This window comes from Centroberyx affinis, unplaced genomic scaffold (genome assembly GCF_046629955.1).
Source record: "Centroberyx affinis isolate AG114_WGS23_722 - 3 ecotype Tasmania unplaced genomic scaffold, CSIRO-AGI_Caff_v1 ptg004048l_1, whole genome shotgun sequence".
Taxonomy (NCBI): Eukaryota; Metazoa; Chordata; class Actinopteri; order Beryciformes; family Berycidae; genus Centroberyx; species Centroberyx affinis.
Genome location: NW_027281844.1, coordinates 37,163 through 64,610, shown reverse-complemented (window position 1 = coordinate 64,610; position 27,448 = coordinate 37,163). Strand labels below are relative to the sequence as shown.

General features: G+C 44.6%; 1 protein-coding gene across 1 annotated transcript; it reads left to right on the top strand.

Annotated features, from left to right (window-relative positions):
* LOC139663557 (rho guanine nucleotide exchange factor 26-like) lies at positions 1 to 27,178 on the top strand. Its single transcript, XM_071542262.1, has 15 exons — positions 1 to 197; positions 777 to 2,380; positions 3,018 to 3,069; positions 3,298 to 3,440; positions 5,984 to 6,040; positions 6,683 to 6,843; positions 9,652 to 9,804; positions 10,402 to 10,531; positions 11,254 to 11,328; positions 11,794 to 11,883; positions 12,608 to 12,762; positions 18,714 to 18,923; positions 24,449 to 24,519; positions 24,756 to 24,860; positions 25,306 to 27,178. Exons 2-15 carry the CDS (start codon positions 896 to 898, stop codon positions 25,446 to 25,448), a joined length of 3,030 nt encoding a protein of 1,009 aa, XP_071398363.1. The 5' UTR covers positions 1 to 197; positions 777 to 895; the 3' UTR covers positions 25,449 to 27,178.
* Positions 27,179 to 27,448: the final 270 nt, after the last annotated feature.

Below are 27,448 nucleotides of genomic sequence, written 5' to 3'. Positions count from 1 at the left end.
ACAACACACACGCATTTCCAGTAGTCGAACGCCGTGTTCTGTTGCTCTAACTTTGTTTTTCTCCAACTTTCTTTTGTGTTATTACCATACTGGATTTCAAACTACCTAACTTTTGTTTTCGGTAAAAGAAGATTGTTTTCCCTCAGCACAGGTACAATCATGACTACAGCGTACAACAACGCATCGATTGATTAGAGGTAAGTTGCACCCACTTACGGGACAATTAGCGTATTTAAGAAACGATTTCCCACGATTTCAGTTGTATCAGAAACGATTTACTGCGTTTTACCTATCGAAAATAACTATTGCAATACTATAATACACTTTAGAAAAAGCAATATTTTTTTTCAGCAAAATTATAAACTCGTATCGGAATATCGTAGTGATATTATAGGAGATTAAAATAATACTAGGTCACAATAAACTCACTAATGATCATCACAGACACACTTTAACTCCCTTTAGGAATGTTAAATTGTTTTTTCCTAACAAATAATATTTTGTCAGTTATGTTGAGTTTGTGCTTGTAAATAGGGCATTGCAGCACACTGAACAAATACAAAAGGATTATCACTTCAGTGGCTTGGCTTCCTTTGTTTGGAGTCCTTAAACAACTTTGTCTATAATATTTTAAGTGTTTCCTAAGTTGTCTTGCTGAGCGTCTGCCCTCATACTAAATCTCTGTTAATGAGTAAACTTTGGGAATTTGGACACTGCTCTATGCGCTCCCTCTGGCTTTGATTCTGATTGATGTTCCTCTCTTTGTTTACCTCCAGGGGTCAGATCAGTTCTCTACAGGGCTGCAATGTTTGCACTGTGACCTGTAGGTTTGGACAGGGCTCTTCTGTGCCGTGAGACTGAGATACAGAAAATAGGACGCAGACACATCAGGACCATGGATGTCGGTAACGATGTGGATCTATCCAACAATAACATCCACCCGCTGTGGAAACGCCGCACAGACAACTGTAATGGCCCCAGGGACGCCAGCAAGCCCAAACCCCGACCCCTCAGTTACCAAATAGACAGGGTTGTGACGACGGACTTCCCTGTGGAGGACAAGTGTTCCTTTACCTTGAGCCAGCCTGCTGAGAGACTGGTGGCCACACCCACAGGCAGGAACACAGTGGTGTTGAAACACATTTTAAACAAACCCACCAGGAAGACCCGGGTGGTTCGCAGCATCAGCATCGGACACTTCTCTAACGGACGCTTCTCATTGCCCAAGTTCAGGTCAGACGATAGCAAATCAGCTTCACTGGACAACAGGGTGAGCAATGGAGGCTATGAGATAGGGAAAGCTAACGGAGTCACAGTGTGGCCTGATAAGCGTCTCCGGGACCCGCAGAAACGCATGTCTAGTCCGTTCACTCTGAGCTCCCAGAGGGACCAGATAGCTTTTGGAACGAGCTCGTCTCCGCCTGACGCTATTCCCCCCGAACACTCCTCTCCTGTCCCGTCTCCCCAAACCCCTAATAACAACAGCTATTACTACACCCACCATCACCCTCCCTCCCCTCCTTCACGCCATCCCTCTGCCCCCAGCCCCTCTCCCCCTGCCCGGCGTACCCCTACCCCCTCCCATAGCTCCACCTCGAGCATCCCCTCCCTCTCCTCCCTCACCTCCTCGGACCCCCCCACCCCACGCTCCTCGTCCCCAGCAGACAGAGGGCAGGCGCTCCAGAGACAGTCCTCATGCTCGCCTGCCTCCACCCAGGAAGCCAGGCATGCCTCTTCCTCCTCCTCCTCCTCCTCCTCCACCTCACCCTCTCCTTCTCTCTCCCCATCCATCTCTCCCTCCATCGTCCTTAGCACCCACAGCCCGGCTGCCCTGAAGATGGGCACCCAGCAACTCATTCCCAAGGGCCTAGCATGCGACAGTCGGCAGAGCAAGGCACCTCCCGCTGGGCCGCAAAGCCAAGGTTTTGGAGGGCTGCTGGGGTTGGACAACTCAAAGCGATCCTTGAAAGCCCTCAGCATGGTGGAGACAGGAGCCTTCTTTTCTACAGGAGGTTATGGGGGACACGGTGAGGGGGCGGATGGGGAGAGTGAGAGCCCAGGGACTCTGCGAAGGGGCCTGAGGAGTACGTCCTATAGGAGGGCGGTGGTGAGCGGGGTAGACCTAGAGGTCCCATCTCTAGACCCCAAGGCCCATGGGCTGTCCCAGCCTTTCCTCAAAGGACTACAGGAAGACGGGGATAAACCAGCCAGCCCAGCCAGCCCAGCCAGCCCCGGCTCTGCCAAATCTGCCAATCCTGGGACTGTCAACCCTACCAGCCCTGGGACAGCCAAGACTACCAGTCCTGGCTCTGCCAAACCTGCCAGTTCTGGGACGGCCAAGCCTGCCAGCCCTGGGACAGCCAAGCCTGGGAAGAACAAGGTTGGTACACTTGCTGTGTCACACAGAGAATATAATATAGTAATATACATGCTTTACACAACGTGCTTTACAGAAGTGAAGTCAAAAATGAAACCAATTAGAGCATATTTCTCATCTGAAAAGCAATTTCCTAACGGCTGCCTGTTGCTGAACTCGACATTCAATGTGAAAGCATCAGCAGTGTAAATATTTGTAAACTCAGGATCTTGAATTGTTGCTGTACTCTGATTGAAATTTCACAACTCAATAATAATAATGCATCAGATTTAGTTTTGATTGTGCTTTTCAGAGGTTCCTTTGCCTTGCTTTTCACTATTTGGGGGTCCATGATAAAGTCCATGATGTAAACTTACAACACAGGCAGAGAGTTCTGTGGAGCAAACTTAGCCGCAGCAACCATTAAGACTTGGCCTTACAAGGAGACAATGAATGCTCCTGTTGGGAGACATGAAGTAATGCTACACCACGTGCACACATACACAATGGCTCTGTAATTAGACGGGGGTCATTGAAAGAGGTCACTAGAATGGGCAAGGGTCATGGGCAGGTACACTGCCCCATGTCATTTTAAGCACGTGCTTATGAATGGCGTGGTCCCTCGGAAGTAGTTCAAGTGATTACATTGTTTCTCTTTCAGAGTCCTGATAAGAAGAAAGGACTGACCAGTCAGAGGACATTTGACAGTGAAGGTGAGAAACAGCTTAACAGCTTTCTGTCTTGTTTTTACCACACTTTTCTTTCATCTCATTCTTTCTACACTTCCTGTCCTGACATAAACAGACAGAGAAGATATGTCCCTATCTGTTATTCCTTGCGGCCATTGTGATCTCTCACTCTCAAACACTGTATGTTCCTGTTGTGCTGTTTTTTTCTGTCATAAAACTGTGTGTCTGACTCTGTGTGTGTGTGTTTTTCAGAGGAAGAGCTGTATCAGAATTACCAGGAGAAAGCCTTACACAATGACTCAGATGAGGATGCAGAGTCCAGGGAGCCCAAACCTGATAACCGCATCGTGGTGCAGTACAGGCCGATACGCACCACCTGGAGCCAGCTCAGTGTGGTCAGACATAACACACACACACACACACATACACACACACTCATACAGATGGTAACTTCCACTCCTCTCCCTATGTCTCTCTCTCTATGTACATCCAGTACACAGACAAACATAAACACATAGTGCTGTGGTTGTGGGGGGTTGGAATGCCAGTGCTCTAAAGAATGCTGTCCTATCCGGTTTGGCAACAGTCCATACCCATCCTCCCTCTCTGTCTGTCTCTCTCTGCATCTCACTATGTTTCCCGTTGGGAGTACAGGAGGATTTGATCCAGGACTGGGGTGGGAAGATGGACAGGACAGTCAGCCAGACCTACAGGAAGTCTTGCACTGCTGGGCACAATGCCAGTGTGTTGGCAAACTCTGGAGATTTGTCAGAGTGGAAATATGCGTAAAATGTTGTCTCTAGAGAGCACACTGGTGGCTCTACATTGCATAATATAGTTTAGGCTTGGAATGAAGGGTTAGAGGGATATAGAGGAAGAGAATGGGCTAATTTAGTTTTCTACTTAGGCATTCCCTTCTGTTTGTTCACCCTTATCTGGAACTGTTGAGGAGGGAAAGTGAAATTGCAGGGCAGAGAGACAGAGAATGATATGCACTCAGGCTCAAATAAATGTAATAAATGAAGGGAAATTGGATTGAAACTGGAGAACATTCAGTAAATTGCTCCAGTCCCTTTTTGTTCCCCTGTATCTGTTTGTGTGTGTCAGCGAGACAAAAAGGCGAAGAAGGAGGAATGGGCAAAAGCAGATGTTGTGACCATTGGGCAAAGTCGGCTCTCTCGTCCATTACAGCTGCTCTACAGCTGTGGATCTTTTAGTGTGACTGTGCTTGGCCAGACGGTACATGATGTAACACTGGGATTCTTCCTCTCTTACTGATTTCATAGGAACTGCCCACATGAAAGATTTATGTCCCTGGTCTGACAGGAAATAAGCTTATTCCTGGTAAAGTAGATAGAAATTCAAGTGAAGCGGAGAACCAGATATACAAACCAGTCTCCTCACACCTAGTTCCTCCCTTCCCGTCCCTTCCCTGGGGCACTTTTTGTTGACTAGGTTTTGATGACATGCCATGTCCCAGAAATTTGTTATTGGAATAATGCTGACCTGTATGTTCAGGAGGCGATCCTGGAGCGGCAGAATGCCTGAAATTCTGTTAAACTAGGGTTGATTTCATGTTCTGTGATTTGCTTTAAACAAGGACACATGACTTCAAGCTTTTGCCAAAGGGAACTTATCTGGTATTTGATTATAACGATACCTCATTGATTCTGTCTCAGTTAACACCCAGTGAAACTGCAAAGCAGGTTGAAGTACAGTTGGCAGGAATGGGCAGCCCAGCAGATGGTTGCTAGGACACTAAAAACTTATACAGTGATAGCCTACTTTGCTCTCATAGGGAGTTAGAGGTTTGGAACGAGGGCAAATGAGCAAGAAATAATAGAGAGGGTGCATGTGTGAAAGCAATGGAAGAAAACCACAAGAGATGTTTAGTCTGCTGCAGGTCTGTTTGTTCTCAGTATTTGCCGAGGGCTGCAGGGCAGAAACTAGAGAGCAGGGAGAATCCTAGAGGAGCGGTATCACTTCCTTGTGCCTTAATAACATAGAAGACAGAATGAGCAGCAAGTGGAAGTGAGGAAAGACAGCTCGGGCTCTCGGATGTTGCCTGCGTGGAGGAACGGAGGATTAAAGGGAATAGAGCATGGGTGGTTTTGTCAAGGGGCAGATGGAGTTTTGTCAAGGTATGCGGTAGGGTGCAAAGAAGAAAAAATGTGGGCTAATAATAATAGATTTGTTTGGAACTGTGGTGCTAAAAACTCTTAAATGGTCCTAGAATGGCTATGAAAGAAAAGGCCAAAGTGTGTGTGTTTTTGTATGTGAGTGCATTGTGATTTGACCTGGTAAAGCATTGGGTGAAACATGAGATGGACGTTTGGTTTTATTCCAGGGAGAGAGAGAGAGAACCATGCACCACCTTACCTTTACTCTTTTATTCAACCTTATTCAAATATTTCTCTGGACAAAATCAAACCAGCCACATACCAACACGCACATTCACTCTCACGTAAACCATATGCTTTCGGCCAACCTAGACACGCAAAACAGAAACAAGAGCTGTCCATTTAGCATATATTATATATTATTGTGTATAAAAGATGTTCTATCCTCAAATCCCCATAGGATTTCTCATGTCTACACTCAAATCCCATCTCTCTTGAAGATCTTTCCCCTCCCCATTTCTAAAGCAGCGTCGTTCGGGCTTTATTCAGTTTGGTATGCAAAGTGTTCCTTTGTTAGTGTGGGGAGACAAGAAAGACACACACACACACACATACACACACACAGTAGCCAGCATGTCTGTAAATGCAAAGGGCCATTGGCCTTAGGAAACCTCTTAGGGCTCTCACCTCAAATTACTGAAGAGTAATCAGACAATTGTGACCTGGTATTTAGATGCCTTTTGAAATGTTTCTTCCTTCTATATTTTGTTTTAACCATTGTACTGAAACCTTCATTACAAACTGTGTTTTCTGTTTAGGTAAAGAAAAGTGGCCTGTCTGACAAACTGAGTCAGGAGGAACGCAAAAGGCAAGAGGTAGGAATCATATTTTACTTTTCATTTGGGTCAGAGTGCTCTGGCATTTATGAGAATAATCTAATTTGGGGCTACAGACACACACACATAGACAAACACAGACACAGTGAAAAGTTACAAGGCATTAGTGGAGTATGGCTGTCCATTTGGTTGCTGTAAACTCCACCAGACCAATAAACAAAACCATTAAAGTGGAAGAACAGGAAACATGCACTGTAGCCAAATAAATCTGTAAAGCAAATGCATCTAAAAGGGAGGAGAAGGTCAGATGCTCGATACATAACAAATAAGTATCTGGATCCTTAACATATTAAGGAGAATGATGTAATTGATGAATAAAATCAACCACAGATTGATAAAAATGCCTAGAGGCGCATGCCATTGCTCAACAGCATGCCAGAGACATGAATGTAGCATATAGGCATGTCAAGCATGTTCAGGATGGACCAGCCTTTTGAGTCACGACCTAGTGGGGTGACTGAAGCACCGGAAGTCATGAATAGATGTAATTAAACCGCTCGGTGTGAACAAGAGAATGAACATTTCAATGAATAATGCCTTCCTTTCTTTCTGACTCCCCCCCTCCTTGCTGTATTCCTTTCCCTTTTTCATCTCTTTCTTTCTCTCTCCTCCCTCCGCTAGGCCATCTTTGAGGTGATCTCTTCAGAACACTCCTATCTCCACAGTCTGGAGATCCTGATCCGCATGTTTAAGAACTCTGCAGAGCTCAGTGAGGCCATGACCAAGACTGAGCACCACCACCTCTTCTCAAACATTGCCGATGTCTGTGAGGCTAGCAAAAAGTATGTATGTGTTTGTGTGTTTGTGTGTGTGTGTGTGTGTGTGTGTGTGTGTGTGTGTGTGCATTGACATGCCTGTAGATTTGCTTGGGCAGAACTATTGTGAGATGTGTACACTTGAATATACAGTATGTATCTTCATGGCTGGCGCCCTCATGTGTATATGTTTATGGGTCTTATTTTGGCATGCTGTGCAGTGATGACTGCTAAAATGTGGTGTTGTGTTTTTTTTAGGCTGTTCCTACATGTTCTCTAGCTGTATGTCAGTGTTTGGGATTTATGGTTTTGTGCTAATGAGCTGGATAATTTCTGATTTAACTGTAGGCTACTTAAAGTTGGTAGACCTCACTCATTCCAAGGGAGGTTTGTGTGTAAACACTCTTTATGGTGATACCATTCTTTAAGCCTGACGTTCTTCTTCGCTCAGAATTGTTTTCAGTGTGAGGGATTGTGGGTAGGCAGTACAGTGCTATTTTCTGGTTGTATGTGAGGCCACGGTTCGTTTTGAAGACTGCACATGCTGATAGACGCAACGCAGGGCCAGACAAGAAGCGAGGGGCAAATGGAGTGAAACATCAAAGGAGAAAAGAACACATACATCATATTTGAGCTTATTCATGGTTGCAATATTAACACAAACATTCCTTGCTGCATGAGAGAGTTCAAAGGCAGGTTGGATGTGTCTGTTTTGTGCCTATGTTTATGGGTGAGTGCATGTATGATGTATGTAAATGCAAGAGCCAGAATTGGCCTGGATGAGCCCTCTGTGTTTATCTGTCCATCATGATTTATAGTGTATGTCTGCAGACTGTTTATTGACTTTGGCTCATTTAGTTTAGCCAGTTAGCCATTAACTTCCAAGGATCTTATAAACTCATGGAAACACTCATGCATAAGAGGCCATGAAAATCGAGAAGAGCCGCCTCAGCGATTAATGTCTTGGAACGGGCTGCTAATAGGGATTGACAGGAAATGTTCTGACCCCATATGTTCTGTCTCAGGCCCATCTATGAAGACACTGTTCACTATGGCAACAGTCTCAGGTCCTTCTATGAGGTCAGTATCCATTATGGAAATGGCCTCATGTCGCTCTATGAAGTCACTGTTCACTATGGCAACAGTCTCAGTTCCTTCTATGAGGTCAGTATTCATTATGATAACTGCCTCAGGCCATTCTATGAAGTCACTGTTCACTATGGCAAAGATTTCAGGTACTTCTATTAGGTCAGTGTCCATTGTGATAACAGCCTTAGGTCCTTCTATGAAGTCACTGTTCGCTATGGCAAAGAGTTAAGGCCCTTCTATGAAGGTGTGCATGTGTTTTAGAGAGGGAGAGAGAAATGCCTATATCTGTCTTCTCCTCTTGTTTATGTGGATCTTAAATGACTTAACCCATCATCACCGAGGCAAGAAAGCCTCTACAAATATGACTCCTCACTTTCTGAAGTGCATTGGGCTGGTGTGGATTGACATGGACAGTATTTGCATATCCACTTATGCCCTATTTGCATGCATGTGGTTAGGTTAACTTGTATGTTCAGACGTGTTGTAGCCCATCTTACTCTTCTTTCTCATTCACATACCTGTCCACCCTGCAGGCCTACTCACTATGTGATACTGAACCCTGCCCACCTAAAAAACCTAGAACTGCAAATAAGAGAATATACAGTAGCCTGTAGCACTGGTTCTGCAAGATGTTTTACTTGTATCAGATAGTCAGGATTTGAATTTAGCCTCTCAGACAAACAAAACGACAGAAACAAACACTCCGCCCGCAGGCTCCTGTGACCTAGTCTGTGTGTGTTGGGGGTGGGGTGGGGTGGGGGGTGTTAGTTGGGTGGGAGGGCTGTTAAACATTTTATATGCAGGTGTTTTTCTGATCGTGTTTCACAAGCAGCCGCAGGGTTTGACATACCTCATTTATTATCATAACACATTTTAGAACTGCCAGACAGAAAGTCAGAGAGAGGAGAGGAGGCTTTCCTGAGGGCTGATGTGCTTCGTCTTCCTCACTATGTGCCTTTCCTTTATGATTCTTTGCCTCCCAATGACATTTCTTTGTTCAGCAACCTCGATCTGGGCATTCCCTCTCCTCCCTGCTTTGTCCCATCGTCTGCATGCACCTTCAGGATAGGGGCTGGAGGGCAGGACATTGTGTGTGTGTGTGTGTGTGTGTGTGTGTGTGTTTTCTGTGTGCCATCATTAGGAAGGGCACAGTTCAAAGGGCATGGGGTCAGGCATGCGCACAAGGCTACATGGTCACAAGAAGCATGTTATAATTTTAGCATTGTAGTAGAAACACAGGCTGTGTGTGTGTGGAAGGGTGTTGGGATAGTGTGTGTGTGTGTGTGTTTGTGTGTCAGGGTTGGGTCACTACAGGTGGCTTTGCAGATGAGCTGAAACTAGGTCTAACTGGTCAAGGTCAGCTTCCTGTGTCTGTGTGACCACTTCCTGTTTGTCACCTTGGATCACACACACACACATACACTAATTCGCTTGAAGTGGGTCATATGGCATGCCGTTAAAGCAGCCATCTGGCCATGCTCAGGAAGAGGAAAGCCTTTGTGTTATGTGTTAATGGTGAGCGCTGTCTATTTTAGGAGGCGGAGGAGGAGTTCCTCTTTTGTGATCTTACAGTGGGGTTAGAAGAAAGGTGTTGGACACACTTCCTGACTTTGTGTTTGTCAGTGTATCCTATATTTTCCCCAGTGTGGGATGACATCAACAGTTTGGTGTTTCTGACTCAATCTTCTGCCATGTATTCCCTGGCATACTAACCCTAATTCATTCACCACCTGTGCCTCTCTCTAGGTTCTTTAAGGAGCTGGAGGACAGACACCAACAGAACATTGTGATCGATGACATCAGCGACATAGTCTACAAGCACGCCCAGTCCAACTTTGATCCCTATGTCACGTACTGCTCCAATGAGGTCTACCAGCAGAGAACCCTGCAGAGGCTAGTGTGAGTGAGAAAACACACATGCATTGTACACACACACACACACACACACACACACTAGGGCTGAAAGACACAAAATCTAATTGTGATTATTTGACAGAATATTGTAATTGCAGTATAAACTGTGATTCATATCATCTCAAGTTTTTCTTATCTCAAGTCTAGATTTTTCTAAATTTTGTGAAAAAAAAAAAATAGATGTCAGTGTGCAGGATTTATGTTTGAGTATGATGAAAGGTGTTTACCAATACTGTACTTGATTCATGGACCAAAGATTACCCAGAGCTCTAAAAAAAAAATGCCCCTCTCTCTTAAGCAGTTAACTGCAGCCTCTGTGATTTCGAATTTGCAGAAGTTCTTATTGCGATTTTAATTTTTTTTAGATCAATTCAGCTTTAACACACACACACACACACACACGTACACCCTTATCGTATCATGATGGCTCAGATCCAGCATGCCTGTTCTGATACTTTGAACCCGGGAACTCACTCTCCCTCTCCCTCTCCCTCTCTCTCGTTCCTTCTTCCTTCTCTCTGTCTATCGTCAATTTCTCCTCTTTCCCACCTCTTTCCCCAATCCCCCCCTCCTCCCCCGCAGGTCGAAGAGTCCAGTGTTTAAGGAGGTGCTGACCAGGATAGAAGGCCACCCAGACTGCAGGAACCTCCCCATGATCTCCTTCCTCATTCTGCCTATGCAGAGAATCACTCGCCTGCCGCTGCTCATGGACGTGAGTGCAGTCATGACACGGCCTGAGCTTTGGAATGAGTAGACTTTGACTCTTATGTAATAATTTGGATTTGTTTACTCATACTGCCCCTCTCTTTCCTCCTCATTCTCCCTATCTGATATCTGATACCAATTTTTTTCACCTTCTTTCTGCATTGAATCTTTCATTTTCCTTTTCCTATAACCGGGCCACACACACACACACACGCAACTCATCAACATATCATGTGTTCTTTCAATTCCTCTGACCTCAAAAATTTTTGGTTGACCTTCCTTCATTCCTCCATTTTCCAAACTGCTTTAACTTGGATCTGCTCCTCCTTCTGCCTTTTAACACTCTTTTTTTTTTTTTTTTCACTCCCCTTGGCGCTGCAACCTCCTATCCCTACTGTGCCTCCCTCTCTTCCTCTCTGTCTGCTTTCATCCCCCTCGCTCCCATCCTCCGTCAGTGTCTCCCCGGGGACTCTGGGGTTTAAGCTTGTACGCTCAGAGGCATTTGGATCCTGAGAAAGTTTGGGTTGTATTCTCCAGTTCCCATCGCTTTACTCAGGCTTCAATATTTCATCAGGATTTTGATGGAGCTCAGTGTGCCTTGAGTTGATGCCTGTGTGGATGCAATGAATTACTGAATTTGTCGGTGCATGAATGCGTGTAAGTGGTTGTCTGTTAAAGGTTAAAGAATCGGTGTACCTGACACACGTGCCGTCTTTCTCTCTCTTGCAGACAATTTGTCAGAAGACCCCTAAAGACTCCGCTCAATACGAGGAGTGTAAGAGGGCTTTACAAGCAGTCAGCAAGGTTAGTGGGTGCAAGGAGTTGACTAGGGATGTCCTGTTACACACACACCCTCATTCTGGCTTTTATCTTTTTTAGATATTCAGATTTTGGTATCACTTTCATATCTATCTATACATAAATCATGGCTCTACATGTTCTTGTAGAGCCTTAGGAGACTAAGACAAGGCCTGAGACACTAAGCAAAACATGACCAAGGGGTGATTTGAAGGGGGTGAAGCAATTGTATCCTATTTGATATTACATATTAAAGGTGCAGTCTTTTTAGTAGTAGAAATAAGTAAAGTTTTCCTGCCCTTCATCCCCTTGATAGATTTTAGCAAATTGACCCCTAACAGCAAGACATAGTTTAATATTTTTGAAAGGTAAACTATACATTGATTTATTCTCCTCCTTAGGTTTTTGTATTATGTCTGTTTTTGTATAATTCCCCTGTGTATTAGAAGTTAAAAATGCGTTTGTGTCCAGGTGGTGAGGAAGTGTAATGAAGGAGCTCGCACCATGGAGAGAACAGAGATGATGTACACCATCAACTCTCAGCTGGAGTTCAAGATCAAGGTATGCATGCTGGGTAAAATACATCACAGTCAATAAACGCAATACAACACAATGCTGGTGACATACTCCTCTGAAGTTTCTCTTTCTTTTTCTCACTCTCTCAATTTTAAATAAGTGCTTACACTCACACATCGAAGGAGATTTAGCTAGCACAGACACTGTGATATTCACAAGATCTTTCCCATGCATTCTCTTTGGAACACACATTCATTCTTGTTAACAATTGTCATGAACAAGCTGACAAGTGTGTATGACAAGTATGTGAAGCATTGGCTCAAGAGTTTGTTCCCGCAGCCATGCACAGACACACACACACTGTAGATGCAGTAAGACGTAGACGCCATGGTCAGTCACTTGGCGAGTCCCTACACACACATGCACACAGAGCTTAGCAGGCCCAAGTGTGTGTGGAAGGAGTGTGGGAAATAGCTGTTGGCACATTTGGGATTCACAGATGTCTAGTGAACATACTCTCAGTCTGCATAACCAGCTGTTGACACGCATGCACACAGACACACACACACACACACATGCGTGCACACACACAGCTTAACTGCAGATGAAAGCCGAACCAAAAGAGTGTGATTTATAGTGTTTCCTGACAGAAACACAGCTTTTTCTTTTTAAATATGTTATCATTTTGTTAGTATTTTTTTTCTTTTCCTGTTCGTCTCATCCTCTTTTGCCCTCTCTTTTTTCCCTCTCCCTCTGTCCACCCCTCCAGCCTTTCCCCCTGGTCTCGTCTTCCAGGTGGATGGTGAAGAGAGGAGAACTGACGGCCTTCGTGGAGGAAAATGGCATCTTCCTTAAGCGGACGTCACGACAACAGGTCTATTTCTTCCTCTTCAATGATGTCCTCATCGTCACCAGGAAGAAGAGGTGGGTCTCTCTCACAACATTCACCGCTAGCCTAACTGACATCACAGCAGACTGTCGGACAGGGTCGACTCTGTCGGCATCTGTATGTGTGTGTGAACGCCTGTGTGTGCGTTCTGTGTTTCGGTGTGTGTTTGATTTAGTTGGTTTCAGTGTGGCCTTGACATGCAGGCTTTGCTCATAACTCACCTGTTCCGGCATGTTGAGGGTGAAAGTGTAACCGTAAGCTCTTGGTTTCCATTGTGTGCAAGCGTGTGAACCGCATATGGCCAAGACCCTAAGCACAGGGTGTGTGATTTTATCTCCTTTATCCTCATGTTTTGACTTGTCCTGGGACATGAGCCTGTTTGGTTGTTTGTTTAGAGTAAAAAGGGAGATTCCAGGTATCTGAAAGGAAAGCAAAACAACTGAAACGTGAAATGACAAGAATAACACAAAGTACATGACTATTAAAGTCATGTCATTGAAGTCATTATCAACAGGGTAAAGAGGAGAGAAAGATTTTTGAAAAATGAGAGGGAATAGAGCAGATGCATTGTGCTATCGGACTAATCTTCAACACTGTGCCCTCGTTCACAGGTGTATATTATGCTGAACAGGTGCAGGCAACCTAATAATTATACTACCTGAACCTGCTGTAGCTTAGCATCATCAGTCTGTACCATTTTTCTGTATGTAATAGAGTTTGGAACATGTGTGTGTGCCGTGACTCTTTTGGGGCTAGGGGAGCTGCTCATTGTCAACCTGTCAGAAAGTTTGTCCCCCCCACCCCCGTTTCCTCTAGTTTTGGGCAACATGGAGAAGCAAGCCATAAAGAGGACTTCCTTGAAATGATGTGGTTTTCATTTTCGTGTGTGTTTGTGTGGGTGTGTGCGCGCACAAGTGTGTCTATTTTCGCTATAAAAAATCCTTTCCCCTCCATTTCCCTCTGTGTCTGGAACTGATTGTCCCGCCACTCGCTACTCAGAATTCCTAAGAATCATAAAAACATTCCATAAGATATTTTTCTGGGAATCCGATCTGGGACGGCAGACTCCAGCAGTGTGTGGTGTCAGGCCTGTGTTTGGAAGAGGGATTTGGGAAAGGGAGTGCTCCGGAATCAGAGTGTGTATATTTGTGTGTGTGTGTATATGTGTGTGTGTGTGTGTATGTGTGTGTGACTATGAGTGAGAGAAGCTGTTATAATATTGGTTTGTTCTGCGGAGGCACGGGAGCCCTGCTGTGGCACGCTACTCTACTGCACTCCATCTGCAGGAACCAAAACAAAAACACAGGAGGCTGGCCAGGCAAGGCCAGGTCACAGAACTAGACATAATGGCATAATCGCTCTTTCCCCTGTCATTATAACTTGGGGGAGAGTGGGGTCGGGTAGTTTGCGTCATTTTGTAGCTAAACGCACATTGCTATCAAAAGCAAGTTGTGTGCTTGAATCCTTTAAGATACTTCTTGTCTCATTTTTCATAAGCTTAAATTTCTAGAATTACAATCAGCCAGTAGTGAGGAGAGAAAAGGTCAAAGGCACAGTGCCCACACAGTAGAGGGAACAGATATTCCCATGTCCCTAGAATATTTATGTATATTTCGCCATATATCCAGGAGAAAGAAACCACAACATGTGTGTTATCTAGGGCTGCAACTAATGACTATTTTCATTATTCATTAATCTATCATTTATATTATTTAGTCTATAACATGTCAAAAATAACAAATGCCCATCACAAGAGCCCAAAGTGATGTCTTAAAATTTGTGAAGCTGAAATCAGTAAATGTTTGGTACTTTTACTTGATAAATGACTAAAATGATGAATCGATTACCGTAATTATAATCAATTGATTTTCTGTCAATCTTGATTTTCCATTGATCGACTCATCGATTAACTAATCGTCTCAGCGCTAGTGTTATGCTGCGTTCCTCTAGACTAGGTCCTGCTCGGTTAGTGTCCTGTCAAACTAGGCTACGCTCAGTTAGCGTTGGCTCAGAGGAACACTTACATAACACTGAGTCCACACCAGCTGGCTTCCCTCCCATCTTTACTTCCACCCTTTTTCCTCTGTGATGCTGGGCATCATCTAACCAGTGTTATTGTTGAGGTTGAGCTTTCCATCTCTCTCACTCTCTGTGTTTTTCTCTTTCCATCCTCTGCCATCTTTTTTTGGCATTTGTTACTCCATTGGTTTTTGTCTGTCCTCTTTTGTGCGTGTGCTTCTCAATTATGTGAGTGTGTGTCATCCCAACATGCTCTGTTCTAGGTTTTTTTTTCTTTCTCTTTCTGTTTGTTTGACTAGGCCACAGTCTCTACACTCCCACTTTGCACCGGGACATTGTGCTCTAATGGTGTGTGTGTGTGTGCGTGTGTGTGTGTGTGTGTGTGTGTGTGTGGCCGTGCTCGCTACTGTGCATGTGTGTCTGCATGCTTGACTGGACTTCTATCTCAATATCCTCTCTCTGTGGACAGTATCTGAATTTTTGTGTGTACGCTTGTGCTTGTGTGTTGTATAACTGGTTGTACAGTAGCCGGTAGCTGGCACAGTTGCCATGACGTGTGCTGGATGCCTGTGCTATCTCTGACAGCTGCGTAGTTCTCACTCCAGCAAGGTTTGTGTGTGTTTTCTGTGGAAGTAGCTGGTGAGAAGGCCTTTGCCCTATTCTTGCTATTTTTCATGCCTCTCGTGCACATTTCTCCTCTCAGTTACCACCCAAACGTTTTCCTACCTTCATTCCTCTATTTAGTAATAATGCAGACACCCAACTACCCACCTCCCACACACAAGCAAACCCCACAAACATGTAGAATCCCCACCCATCCCATTCCACAGTGCAGTGTAAATAGCATTCCAGACGTTTTAGCTGGAGGGCTGTCAGGAGCTGTGCGTTAGGGCTGTTTGAGACCAAAACGCTGAGTACCCCAAAACTCATCCGACACTCTGTCAGTGAAACACAAGCCCAGACACATTTGTGGTAAGAGTACATGAACTTCAAGTTTATGTCAAGGACTCCAGTGCAAAAACGGTCTAAACTTGATGACTCTTCCCACAGCTCCCGTGTCCCATGTAAGCTTCCGACTTAAAATCAGAAGAGACAGTAGGAGTATTTTATAACTGTAGAGCTGATTGAAAATAAGCTGAGAAAGTAGGGTTGTGATGTAGCAGAGGTTTAGCATCAGGTCAGACAGCCTGCTTAGTCTGCTACAGAGAGCAGCATGGGGTTACAGTTGAGATGCAGCTTCAGTGTAAAGAGTCTGTCTTCGATCTTGTTCTTCCAATTTATTCTTGCTTTGCTCTCCTGTCTATATCTCTTCCAGTCCACTCTCCCTTTCCTTTCCACTCCCTCTACTTTTATCTGATTTATCTCTCCCTGTACTTTCTTCCTTCTCCTCCAAGAAGTCTGATTGGTTGCGGTTAGCGGGCTTTGACTTGATTGATTGGTGGACAGTGGGGGCTGATGGGTAACAGTCGAGCCCTGTTGAGAACCTCCCAACCGTGACCAGATTCTCTAACCAGTCATGACAAGAGACCCCAGAGTCCAAAGTGTGTGTGTGTGTGTGTGTGTGTGTGTGTGTGTGTATGTGTGTGTGAGAGAGACAGAGAGAGAGAAAGAGAGAGACATTTCACTACTAGCCTACTTGTTTCTGCTACCTTTCGTCCTGCTCATATGTGTGTGTATGTAGCATGCATGTGTGATGTCCACGTGCTGGCTTATAAGAAGCTAGTTCCCTGTCCAGTAGCCTTGTGGCCTGGCTGCTGATCCAGACTCCTGGATGATGAAACACAGGTGAGCTGGAGTTCAGCTCCTGTGATGTGAACCACTATGAAAACATATACACTCCCTCCTGGTACAGTGTGGCATTAGAGGTCCTGTGGGAGAGAGGTCCCATGTTTCACAATGAGTTCCAGATGTCTCCAACTAACAGCGAGTACTGTTGGACACAGGGTCATGATTAGGTCCAGGTGCTTCATGGGTGTAGGCATGTATTAAGAGTCCAGAGGGCATCATGTGATCTGTACAGAGTTCAGTGTTTTGGACTCTTGGCTGCCATAGAAGCTGAGACAAAACTTCATTAGGAGGACCCATTTTCCTATTCTTTCTACGGTCCTCTCCACTGAATTTAGCCTCAATTCTTTTTTTTTTCTTAACCTTTATTAATCCAGGCAAACTTGATTAAGCACATGGTCTTTTTCAGCATCGCTCTGCTTCTCAGGGTTTGAATTGCAGAAGTGCCAGGGGGAAAAGAGACCGCAGCTCCCCTGAAAGCAATAAAAGTTTAAATTTGGTGGATGTGGGAGAGGGGGAGGTTCATAAAAATAATAAGCAGTAACCATTCTGTTATTGATTTCAAATGCAATTTGTACTCAGTGATTAATATTACAGCAAGATAAAATCTAACTCCAAAAGGAACACAGCGGTCCAATCTCTCTCCTCCTAGAAGGTAAATCCAGTCTCAGTTTTGTTTTGGAATTAGATGTGCTGGACTGATTTGTGTGTGTTCGTCTGTGACTAACTGCCTTGACTGGCGGGGGCATACAGTGTTTTGAGCACATTTTTATAGTCCATATGACTGTCAGACCTCGGATGTGAGTTTGTACCGTTGCCATGTAGTCGAGGTGATATTCAGTCTGTATCTTTACCTAATTGATGCAGATGTGCAGCAATATTTACATGTGTGTGTGTGTGTGTGTATACAGTATATGTATTGCATTGCCATGTAGGAGAAATGTTTTTCTCAGTATGTCTGAATGGTGTTGTGATGCATGCATCAACTGCTGATGCACCGCCCTCAACCACACTGTTGTCGACTATTAAGTAGCTCCACTAGAGCAGTTGGGGGTTAAGTAGCTTGTTCAAGGGCACCTCGATGATAGTTGTTTAAGCCAGCCACATGCCTACTTCTCATACCTCTAGGTCTCCTCCAGTTCTGTCACTTTTTATGCCTCCGCACCGGCGACAGCTGCGGCCGGAGGCATTATGTTTTCAGGTTGTCCGTCCATCTGTCCGTGTCTACGTACGTACGTACGTACGTACGTCCCGTTCTCGTGAACGCAATATCTCAGGAACGCCTTGAGGGAATTTCTTCAAACTTGGCACAAACGTCCACCTGGACTCAAGGATGAACTGATTAGATTTTGGTGGTCAAAGGTCAAGGTCAATGTGACCTCACGTCCGTCCCATTCTCATGAACGCGATATCTCAGGAACGCCTGGAGGGAATTTCATTACATTTGGCACAAACGTCCACTTGGACTCGAGGATGAACTGATTAGAATTTGGTGGTCAAAGGTCAAAGGTCAAGGTCACTGTGACCTCACAAAAGACGTTTTTGGCCATAACTCATTCATACGCTAATTATGACAAACTTTTACACAAATGTCTAATAGGATAAAATGATGAAGTGATGACATTTTATATCCAAAAGTTCAAAGGTCAACTTCACTGTGACATCATAAATGTTTTGCTTAGCACTGGAAGTGAGAAAATTGGGTCATTCTACAAAAATGGTGAAAGTGCTGTCACTTTTTCAGACACCAAAATCCTTTACATTGACCTAATAATCACATTAATCATATATGTTCAATAAATAAAGACTGTCCTTGCAATGATAAAACAAAGTTTATTGGCGGAGGCAAATAACCGCGAGGCGGTTATTTCTAGTTTACAGATGAATCTGGCTTGATTTGACTTGGGTGAAGGCCAGTAAATTAGAAGCAGTTAATGTTGTGATGCCATGATTTTTAGCTTGAATACATTAAATGAATCTCTCTCTCTCTCTCTCTCTCTCTCTCTCTCTCTCTCTCTCTCTCTCTCTCTCTCTCTCTCTCTCTCTCTCTCTCTCTCTCTCTCTCTCTCTCTCTCTCTCTCTCTCTCTCTCTCTCTCTCTCTCTCTCTCTCTCTCTCTCTCTCTCTCTCTCTCTCTCTCTCTCTCTCTCTCTCTCTCTCTCTCTCTCTCTCTCCCACCGCAGTGAGGACAGCTATACAGTAATAGACTATGCCCTGCGGGACCAGATCTGGGTGGGGCCTTGCCAGCCCGAGGATCTCAACCTGTCTCCAGTCAGAACCACCGCCAGCATGCTGAGCTCACGGCAGGCCGGCGCCAACCATCTCTTCCGACTGCGTTTCCGTAGCAACCACTCTGGTGAAAAGGTGCCCATGATCCTGGGGGTGGAGTTGATGTGAGTGCTTCATTCTGCGACCTTTGACCCTCTTAACTGCGCCTTTTTTTTGTTGTTTCACATAAGTTCATTTACAGATTTAAAATCAGATCCACTGATAGTTGAAGGGTGAACACTCTTTATCTTCTGCTGTATTGCTTTCTACCTCTCAGTCTGTCTTCTCTATCTTCTGTCAAAACACATTAATACTGCATGTCTGTCTCTACATTCTTTTCAACCTCTTTTTGTGTCTTTGCATCCTGACAACAACGTGGAAATCCACATGGCTTTATGCCCATATAGTGAGGTATGGAAGATTGTAGGTTTAGTGTGTTGGCTGCCAGTCAAGTGCATCTGTGTGTGTGTGTCACTGCTGTCCTTCTCAGTCCAATCAGGACACTAGAGTCACTCCACATCTTTTGTCAAAGGCTGAAAACTCATCTCTTCAGAAAACAGTGCATGTCCTCCTCTTCCCCCGAATCAAATCCCCACTCCCTTATCTTTCTCCTCTGTTCGCTCTGCTTTTAACTTGAAGTAAAGACAAATCTCTTTAATCTCTTTATTTTTTTCTCTTAGGCATTTTAGTAGCAATTCTCTTTCTTGACCATTATAGGTCACAGGAATATTTTGTTACATCTGTTCTTAAGGCATTATGGCTTTGACCTTTACTATTGGTTGTTTTGTAGGTGATCTTGGAACTGAAGCTTATTCTACCATTGCACTGTTGCACCAGATAATTGTTTTGTTGACCAGATAATTGCTTATTGTTGAGTCAGCATCTTCAAACACAATGATGTCCCCAGGGAAAACAACTCTCTCTGTTTAAAGTCTACCGGTTTCTGACAAAATTTTGTAGTGGGTGTGCAGTGTAAATGATTACTCACATCTGACCTAGAAGTATAATCAGCTTGTTGGTAGCGCTCAAACTGCTAATTCCATCTCTCTTTGTACAGCAAAAGGACTGAGAAACAAGGCTGTTTAGGTAGATTGTATAACCCACATAAACAAAGGGATCTGTCATATATTGGGCTTCATACGGGGTGTGTTTGTTCTATTTAGCGTTTGTAAATGAACTGGGATTGTAACCCTCTCGTTCATGTGCACGCACTTCCACGAATGCGCGCACACACACACACATACACACACTCAGCTTTTACTGTAATTATTTGCTGTGGTTCAAGGGTTTGTTAAGGGGTGTTTTCATATGCACAGAGCCTGTTCCTCCTCATTCCTCTGTAGTTTGGGAACCTCCCTCACTATTCTCATTACAGGAGCTGTCCTGTGCAAAACTCTGCCTTTGAATGTTTCTCCTCTCTTTTCTAGTTTGAAATAGCCAACAAACACTTAAACACGACTACATACAACTGCACACAACTTTGGAAGGAACAATTCTGTGTCCGTGTCCTGTAGAACACTGTTGAAAATTAGAACTAGTCTTCTTATTGAACAGCAATCCGCACCGCTGATATTAGCCGGCCAGGTTGTTGCTGAGTGGAAGGCTTGACAAAGAGAGAGAGGTAATAGTGTTAAGTGTGACTGTCCTGGGCCTGCAGTATGCAGGAGCCAGCCTGATTGACCTGACTCAAAAGCGCTCCCCGCTGAGCCTTAGATTCTGCCCTCGTATACATGTGGGGGTCTCCTCTAACTGCCCCCGCTGCCTAGTGTGTGTGTGTTGCTCTGGAAAGCCCCTAGACTCCCTCCTTTGAAAGCTTGGGTTTGGGGCCCCCCGGCTGAGATGTAATGATTTGTGTGTGTGTGTGTGTGTGCGGGTGCAGTACTCCACTCACTGTAGTACTGAATGGGCTGGGGAGAGGAGCCCCTGGCGCCCGTCCATTGTTACAGTGGTTGCTAGGCACTGTTACAGTGGTTGCCTAGCAGCGGCCCATTGTTGAACGGTCTAGTTCCCACGACTCGTCCCGCTCCCCCCGCCCCGTTCCCCCCTCCCCGGCCCTTCATCACAGTCCCGTGTCTCATCTCCTAAGACAGTAGCCAATGTACGGTCTTTCTTTTTGATGACCACAGAATAACTTCCACTTCCTCCATCCATTCATCCCAAATTAGTGATCTAACCTAACATGACACATGGAAGTGGCATTGCATTAGCCAGCGCAGTCCGGTCATCTATCAGAGGTAATGAAGTAGAGCGGAGGAGTAAAGCATGGTTCAAGGGTATTGAGGCTCCCTCAGAAATTGCTATACAGGTGGAGAGATTAAGTGCTGCTGAAGTGGCAGCATTTGGGGTTCAGATGTGAAATTGTATACATTCTGACAGAAGGCAGGGCTGTTATTTGCAGAAATGAAAGAGATTGACTTCTGTTTTTTTTCATGTTAGTCTCTGTTTATGGTTGTGCCTTCAGCTCCTGTCGTTCCTCTACCTGCCGACTTGAGCTGATGGCCTACCTGTGTCTGTGTGTCAGTGAGGGTAGTGGCAGGATTGCAGAGGAGTGTGTGTGGTCTTGGAAGTAGAACTACCCCAGACCACTCGTTTGGCATTGACCACAGCAGTGACATAATAAGTGAGGAATTCAGACGGACAGCTGGATTGGAGATGGCACAAGGAGGGCTGTGTGCTCGGTCTCAGACAGTCTCTCACAGTCTCTCTGGCATTGTTTTTTGATTTTCCTCTTTCTGTGTATATGTCTGTGTCCTCTTCCAGTTCTGTGCATCCTCTGTTTGGTGTGCGCGTGTGAGTGTGCCTTCTTCGTGACCCTGATGTTGTGTCCTGTCCAGTGAGTCAGTGAATAGCGCTTCTCTATTAGAGGAACAGAGCAGCCACAGAGGTCTGCAGCAAAACAACTCTTAGTCAGATACACAGCCATAATACAAAGCAGCACTGGTTACATAACCGGAGGAGGGAGTGTGTACTTCTATTGCACACTTTGGCATTGTTGTAGAGTTTCATACTGTGTCTGCTTTCGTTTATGTGATGAAGGAGAAACTGGCTGATGGGAATCGTTCCCTTTGTCTGGGAGTTTCCCTGGCTAGTCTGCTTAGGGCAGAGAGATATAATGTTTTTGTCCCTGTAGTGGGAATTGTCCCGGAATACCGTTCTGACCTGCGGTTAAGTGGAAAGAAGGGAAGGACTTGGTTGAGGGCAAACAAATAGACAGGAGAGAACAGAAAAGGTTAGCAGGGGGAGAGATAACACTGAAACGAGATGAATAACAGTGGTCTGGTAGTGATTTTAAGTTGGCAGAGGAGGGAGAGATAGAAAGCGGCTGTCATCACTCTTTCTCTGGCTGTGTGAAAGAGGTTTTACAGTCCGGCCAAGCCTCCTCTTTTCAGAGGTGAAATAGGAACCTTGAGAATGGAGTTATGATGTTTGGCTTTCTCCTGTTCTCAGGGATGAATGGTTAAAGGTAGAAAGGTTCACTACCATGAATAGACTGATCCTGCACAGACCCATTTTCATCTAGAGGGGAAGGGGGCAAGCACCTGCTGTTTGCACACATGCACTATTCACATGCCAGCATGTACACACACACACACACACACAAACTGTTTGAGAGCAGTTTTTTACCTGAGCCCCTTTTGGTATGTGCCTCACATTCCACAGATAACCATTAAGTGTCTCTCACACACATGTGTGTGCCTGTTTGTGACTGTGTGTGTTCCAGTACTGGTGTACGCAATGAATTGAAAGAGTGTACATTTAGTGCACAGTTTTGATACAGTATCTCAGCTGTTTCAGCGTGAGAATACAACCTGTCATGATGGTGTGTATGTGTGTATTGAACGTGCACATGTATCTGTCGGCATGTGTGTCCAGCTGTCAAGAGCAATGACTAACAGCTGCCTTTCCCACATGAGAGCTTGGATGTAGGACTTGCACATTCCATATAGAGAAGTAGCCAGGCCTAATTTAACATGATGATTGCCTTTATGAGGTTCATCGAAGCAAATCATTTCTCACATTTCTCATACTATCTGCACATACTATCTGCACATTGAGTCTACGCCTGTCGTATGAAATGTGCTATATAAATAAACTTGAACTTGAACTTGAACTATGTGTTCACCTCAATCTCATTCGCTTCATGTAGGTTTGTGTGCAGTCATACTGATCACATGATTTTTCAGTGTATCAGCTACCACACTGTGTTTAGGGCCTGTAAAAAGGGCGGGGAAGAACAGTAAATGAGATATATTATCGACCGCAGTGGTGGTTGTATCCCAAAACTCACCAGTAACCTTCACTATTTTACTCAGCTAAATGTTTAGAATAGAATAGGACCTCCAAATGATGGTTGGTTACCTTCCAAAGTCGGTGGTAGAGTAGACAAAAACATAAAATATTATATAAAAAAATAACATAAACATAACACAAACATTAGAAAATAGACATAAAAATATATATATATTCTAAATAGCAATAGCATTACTAAATGTACTATAAGATGTGCTGGAGTCAAAGCACCTGGCCCATGTTACTTTGGCAGGTGACCTTTGTAATGTCAGTCAAGACTATAAACTTTTATCATCCAATTCCAAAAGTCATGCTATATAAAGTCTTAGTGTTGCAATGTGGGAACCCACTGATGGTTATATCATTTTATAGTGATATTGTAACCAGTTAGTTGCTGGGGGATGACGTGAGCTAGCATTTACGGTTCATATGCCCCAATTCAGGCCAGAAGAGAATGTGTACAATGGGAACACAGTGATTGAGGTCTGACTCATGGAACATGTCTCTTTGAGTTCCCATTTAGGCCTTGTTGAGAAGTTTCCCCTCACTCTTTGAATGTCGGTGCATGTCCTATCTAGCTGCATGGTGCAGGCCAATGGTGCTGAGTCACAGAGGGCATTAGCCTGAGATGGTAACCCCCTCTCTCTCCCCCTCACTTTCTTTTCTCACCCCGCTTTTCTCTCTCCCTCTCTTGTTCTTTCTAAATCTTAGTCTCTCTGTGAGCTGTGAACAGGTGAAATGAGAGGTAGAGTTTCGTGGAATCTGACCCGTGTGTCTCCACCCACTCTTTCTGTCTGCCATGCATGCACACACACACACACTCACACACACACACACACTCACACACACATACACACAAAAGAGAGAGAGAAAGCAAAAGCAGGTCTGTCCCCTCCTGAGAATCAGCCTTTGTCCCCGTTCTGCTCAGTTCTCTCCGACTGAAAACACACCTCTGTTCTCTCACGGACGGGACAGGCAGGAGGGAGGGAAGTGAAAACTTGCAAGGCCACAAAACTACCCAGTCGTCTCAGTAGATGATCAACTGTTGCCCCTAGTGTGCATGCGATCCTGTGTTTTATTTGTTGTTGCTTGGTCCTCTTCGATTGTGAATGTCCTTTGTGTTTTTGTGTGTTCACGAAAGCAGCCGTGCCGTGGCATTTGCTATGCCTGTTAAACAAAATCAATAGAATTAGACTCCTTCAAACAGAAGAGGAAAAAAGGCAGGTGAATAAATTAAGAAGTGACCAATGAGAACACATGGGGTGGGAGCTGTGAAGTCAATGAAGACTCTCAGCTGCTCAGAACTGTTTGTGCTAGAAAATTATAGAAAATGTTGATGTGTTGTGTGTGTTTATTGTAGGAATGAGCGTGCTCGGTGGATCAGTGCCTTGGGCCAGAACATCAAAGATAAGAAGAACCAGGACAGAACCAGTGAGTCACACGCAAACACACACACACACACACACACACACGCTTCCCCTTGCTAGGCTCCCTGACCTCCTCTCATTTGAGCTTATTGCACCACCTTGTGGTGGTTTGATCCAACTGTTTGCTCTCAAGATCTATTTTACTGAACAAAAAGTCACACGCTAATTCAACATATTCAAATAAGGCCAATGCAAAAATAATTTGAAGTGATTTTTGAACTTGTGTGTGTGTTGTTCTAGATGCCATGCAGGTGGAGGTGACCAGGACTTACACAGCCAAGCAGCCGGATGAGCTGTCCTTGCAGGTGGCGGATGTGGTGCTGGTCTCACAGACTGTAGAAGATGGTATGTTGTTAGCTCTCTCTGCCTGTATCGCTCCCTCTTGTTCTCTAGTTCCTTCTACATTTTCCACACCCTTTGTATTCCTATAATTGTGCACCTTTTTTTCTATGCCTCCTTATTCATATCCTTTCATCATGTTCACATGCTCTTTCACATTTATATACTCTACTCATCCTTTTTCAAGGCCGTCTACCTATCTAAAGTAAAGGTATTGACCTGGCACCTGTTTGAAGATGCGGTTTTACACACACACACGCAAGCGCACAGAGGCCAAAGGTCATTTCTCTTTCGGTGTCCATGGCAACCGACTTTCATGTGTTAAGGGGATGAGAAGAACAGACGGCATTGAGCATCAAAAACAGAGAGACCGTAATAGCACCGGGGAACACAACACATAATTCCATCTTTCAACATTGTGTGAGTGTCAATATAATCTCTCCTCTCTCAGGCTGGTACGAGGGCGAGCGACTGCGCGACGGCGAGAGAGGATGGTTCCTCGCCGAGTGCGCTGAACCAATCACGTGCCAGGCCACCATTGAGCGCAACATGCAGAGGATGGACCGCCTGCAGGGGGTAGAGACCAACGTGTGAGCCCCGACAACCCAGAAAATACCCCAGCGGACTTCGTTAAGTTAACCCACGAAGAGCCTCCTCAGTTGTCGGTGACCCCTAGACCCACCAGAGACCTGCGTTTTGAGCGATGAACCCCAATTAATGAGCTCCCTTTCACCCTTGACACCCTTTTAATAACATCAGTGACCTGCCTTCAGGGACCAATGAAGAATGAATGAAGGAGTTGTCCAGCAGTGAGTTGGGACTGGGCGGTGTGCTGGCTGGACTCGTTCTTTTCGGTGGGATATTACTCAGGTGGAAGGACTGTAGAGCAAGCCGTGATTTGGCCTGCTGCTTTCTGTCCACTAAATATCAGGCATCGGTTGTCTATCATCCTCTTCAGCCTCTGCTTCCAAGCGAAGGCTGTATTCAGAAGAAAAGCAGGGGATGAACAAGAGATTGACCTCCTTAACTTAATGACCAGTCCCTGTGTGGGAGGGACGGCTTGACAGTGGGATCTATCAAAATCATTCACTCTTTGGTCATCCACTGCCAAAGTGACTGCTTTCCGCCCTCCGCTACATAACAGCTATTAGTGGGAAATTTGTATATTTTGTCATGTTTCTCAAACATGTTTTTAGGTTGAAGTGATGTGCAATGTAATCATGAAACTACAGTGCCGCGAGAGGAGATAATCAGACCAAATAGAAGAGTGTGAAAATGAGAGCAGCCCGGTTTCCGCTCTGTTTGAGGCTTAAGCCATGTGATTAGGATGTATGCCAGTAACAGTGTAACTATGAAGATGCTGATTCTGAATGTTGGCTAGTGCAGAAGCTCTTGAAAAGGTTTCTGTAACATCTGAGGAACTGATGTGGCACACCTGGAACTTCTAAAGCTACCATTAGGATGATACTGACAACAGAATTGAATGTGATGTATGTTGAACTACAAATGAAAAGAAATTCATGCCATTTGTGATCTTTTTTGTACCCTGCTGTTTGTCTGTCATACTTTAATGTCACCTTCATGAATCAGACTTTGCATTTGTGTCACATAGATCATTATCTTCTCCATCCACTCGCTCAGTGATTAGGATTTCCTGGGATAACAGTATGCACCCTTGATGCCAGCCAGATAAATATCCCCCTTAAGATTTATATTTGTGATGTTACAGAGATGAGCAGAAATTAATGTGTTTGTGTGTGTTGATGGCGAAACCGGAAGAGATGAGCAGCCCTGCCCAGCCCTGGTTTTAATGTAATTGTCCTGTGTGAGTCATCTTTTTAGTGTTGCCATGCCCAGCTAAAGGAAATGAATGGCCCGGTCAGAGTGTGGTGATAACACCATCTATCAAACCCACTGCTCTGGCCCCGGCCCAAATGACAAGCAGAACTGCTCAGCTACAGGGAGCTAGACATGATGTACAGTAGAGAGCGGAGCGCCCCGCAGGAAGGACATGTCAATTCAGACTCTCGCATAACAAGACCAGACAAAGCTTTGCATTTGCACTCAGGGAAAAAATATCTGTGATACCACACATTTTACCACAGTTATTGATCTTTCTATTTCTACCATGTCATTGCCATTGTAAATCACCCATGTAAATATGTACCAAACGCAAACAGCCTGAACTGTAACTTGTATGTTATCCTAAATACAGATTTATATTGCAGAAATTGTTTATATGAAAATGTTTATTCGACCTTAGATATTTTCATCAGCCATTACGCTCTTTAATAAAATTTTAATTACTTGTGGGCTGTCATGTATTCTGGCTGATTAATTTGACATTTCCTCTCTCTGAGGACCACTGCCAGAAAGAACAAGAAAATTACTCTCCTTTTATTCCTCCAATAAAATTTGGAACGTGAAATTAGCCACCTGCTCTCTGGACATCCACTAGGCTTTAATCAAATATACGCTATGCATAAAATGCTTTAGCCAGCAGCAATTTCTTCAGAAATATTAATCAGATTGAAATATCTGCAACTAAAGCAGGAATGGGCAACCATGTGCCATTGGACTGCCAAGAGTATGCA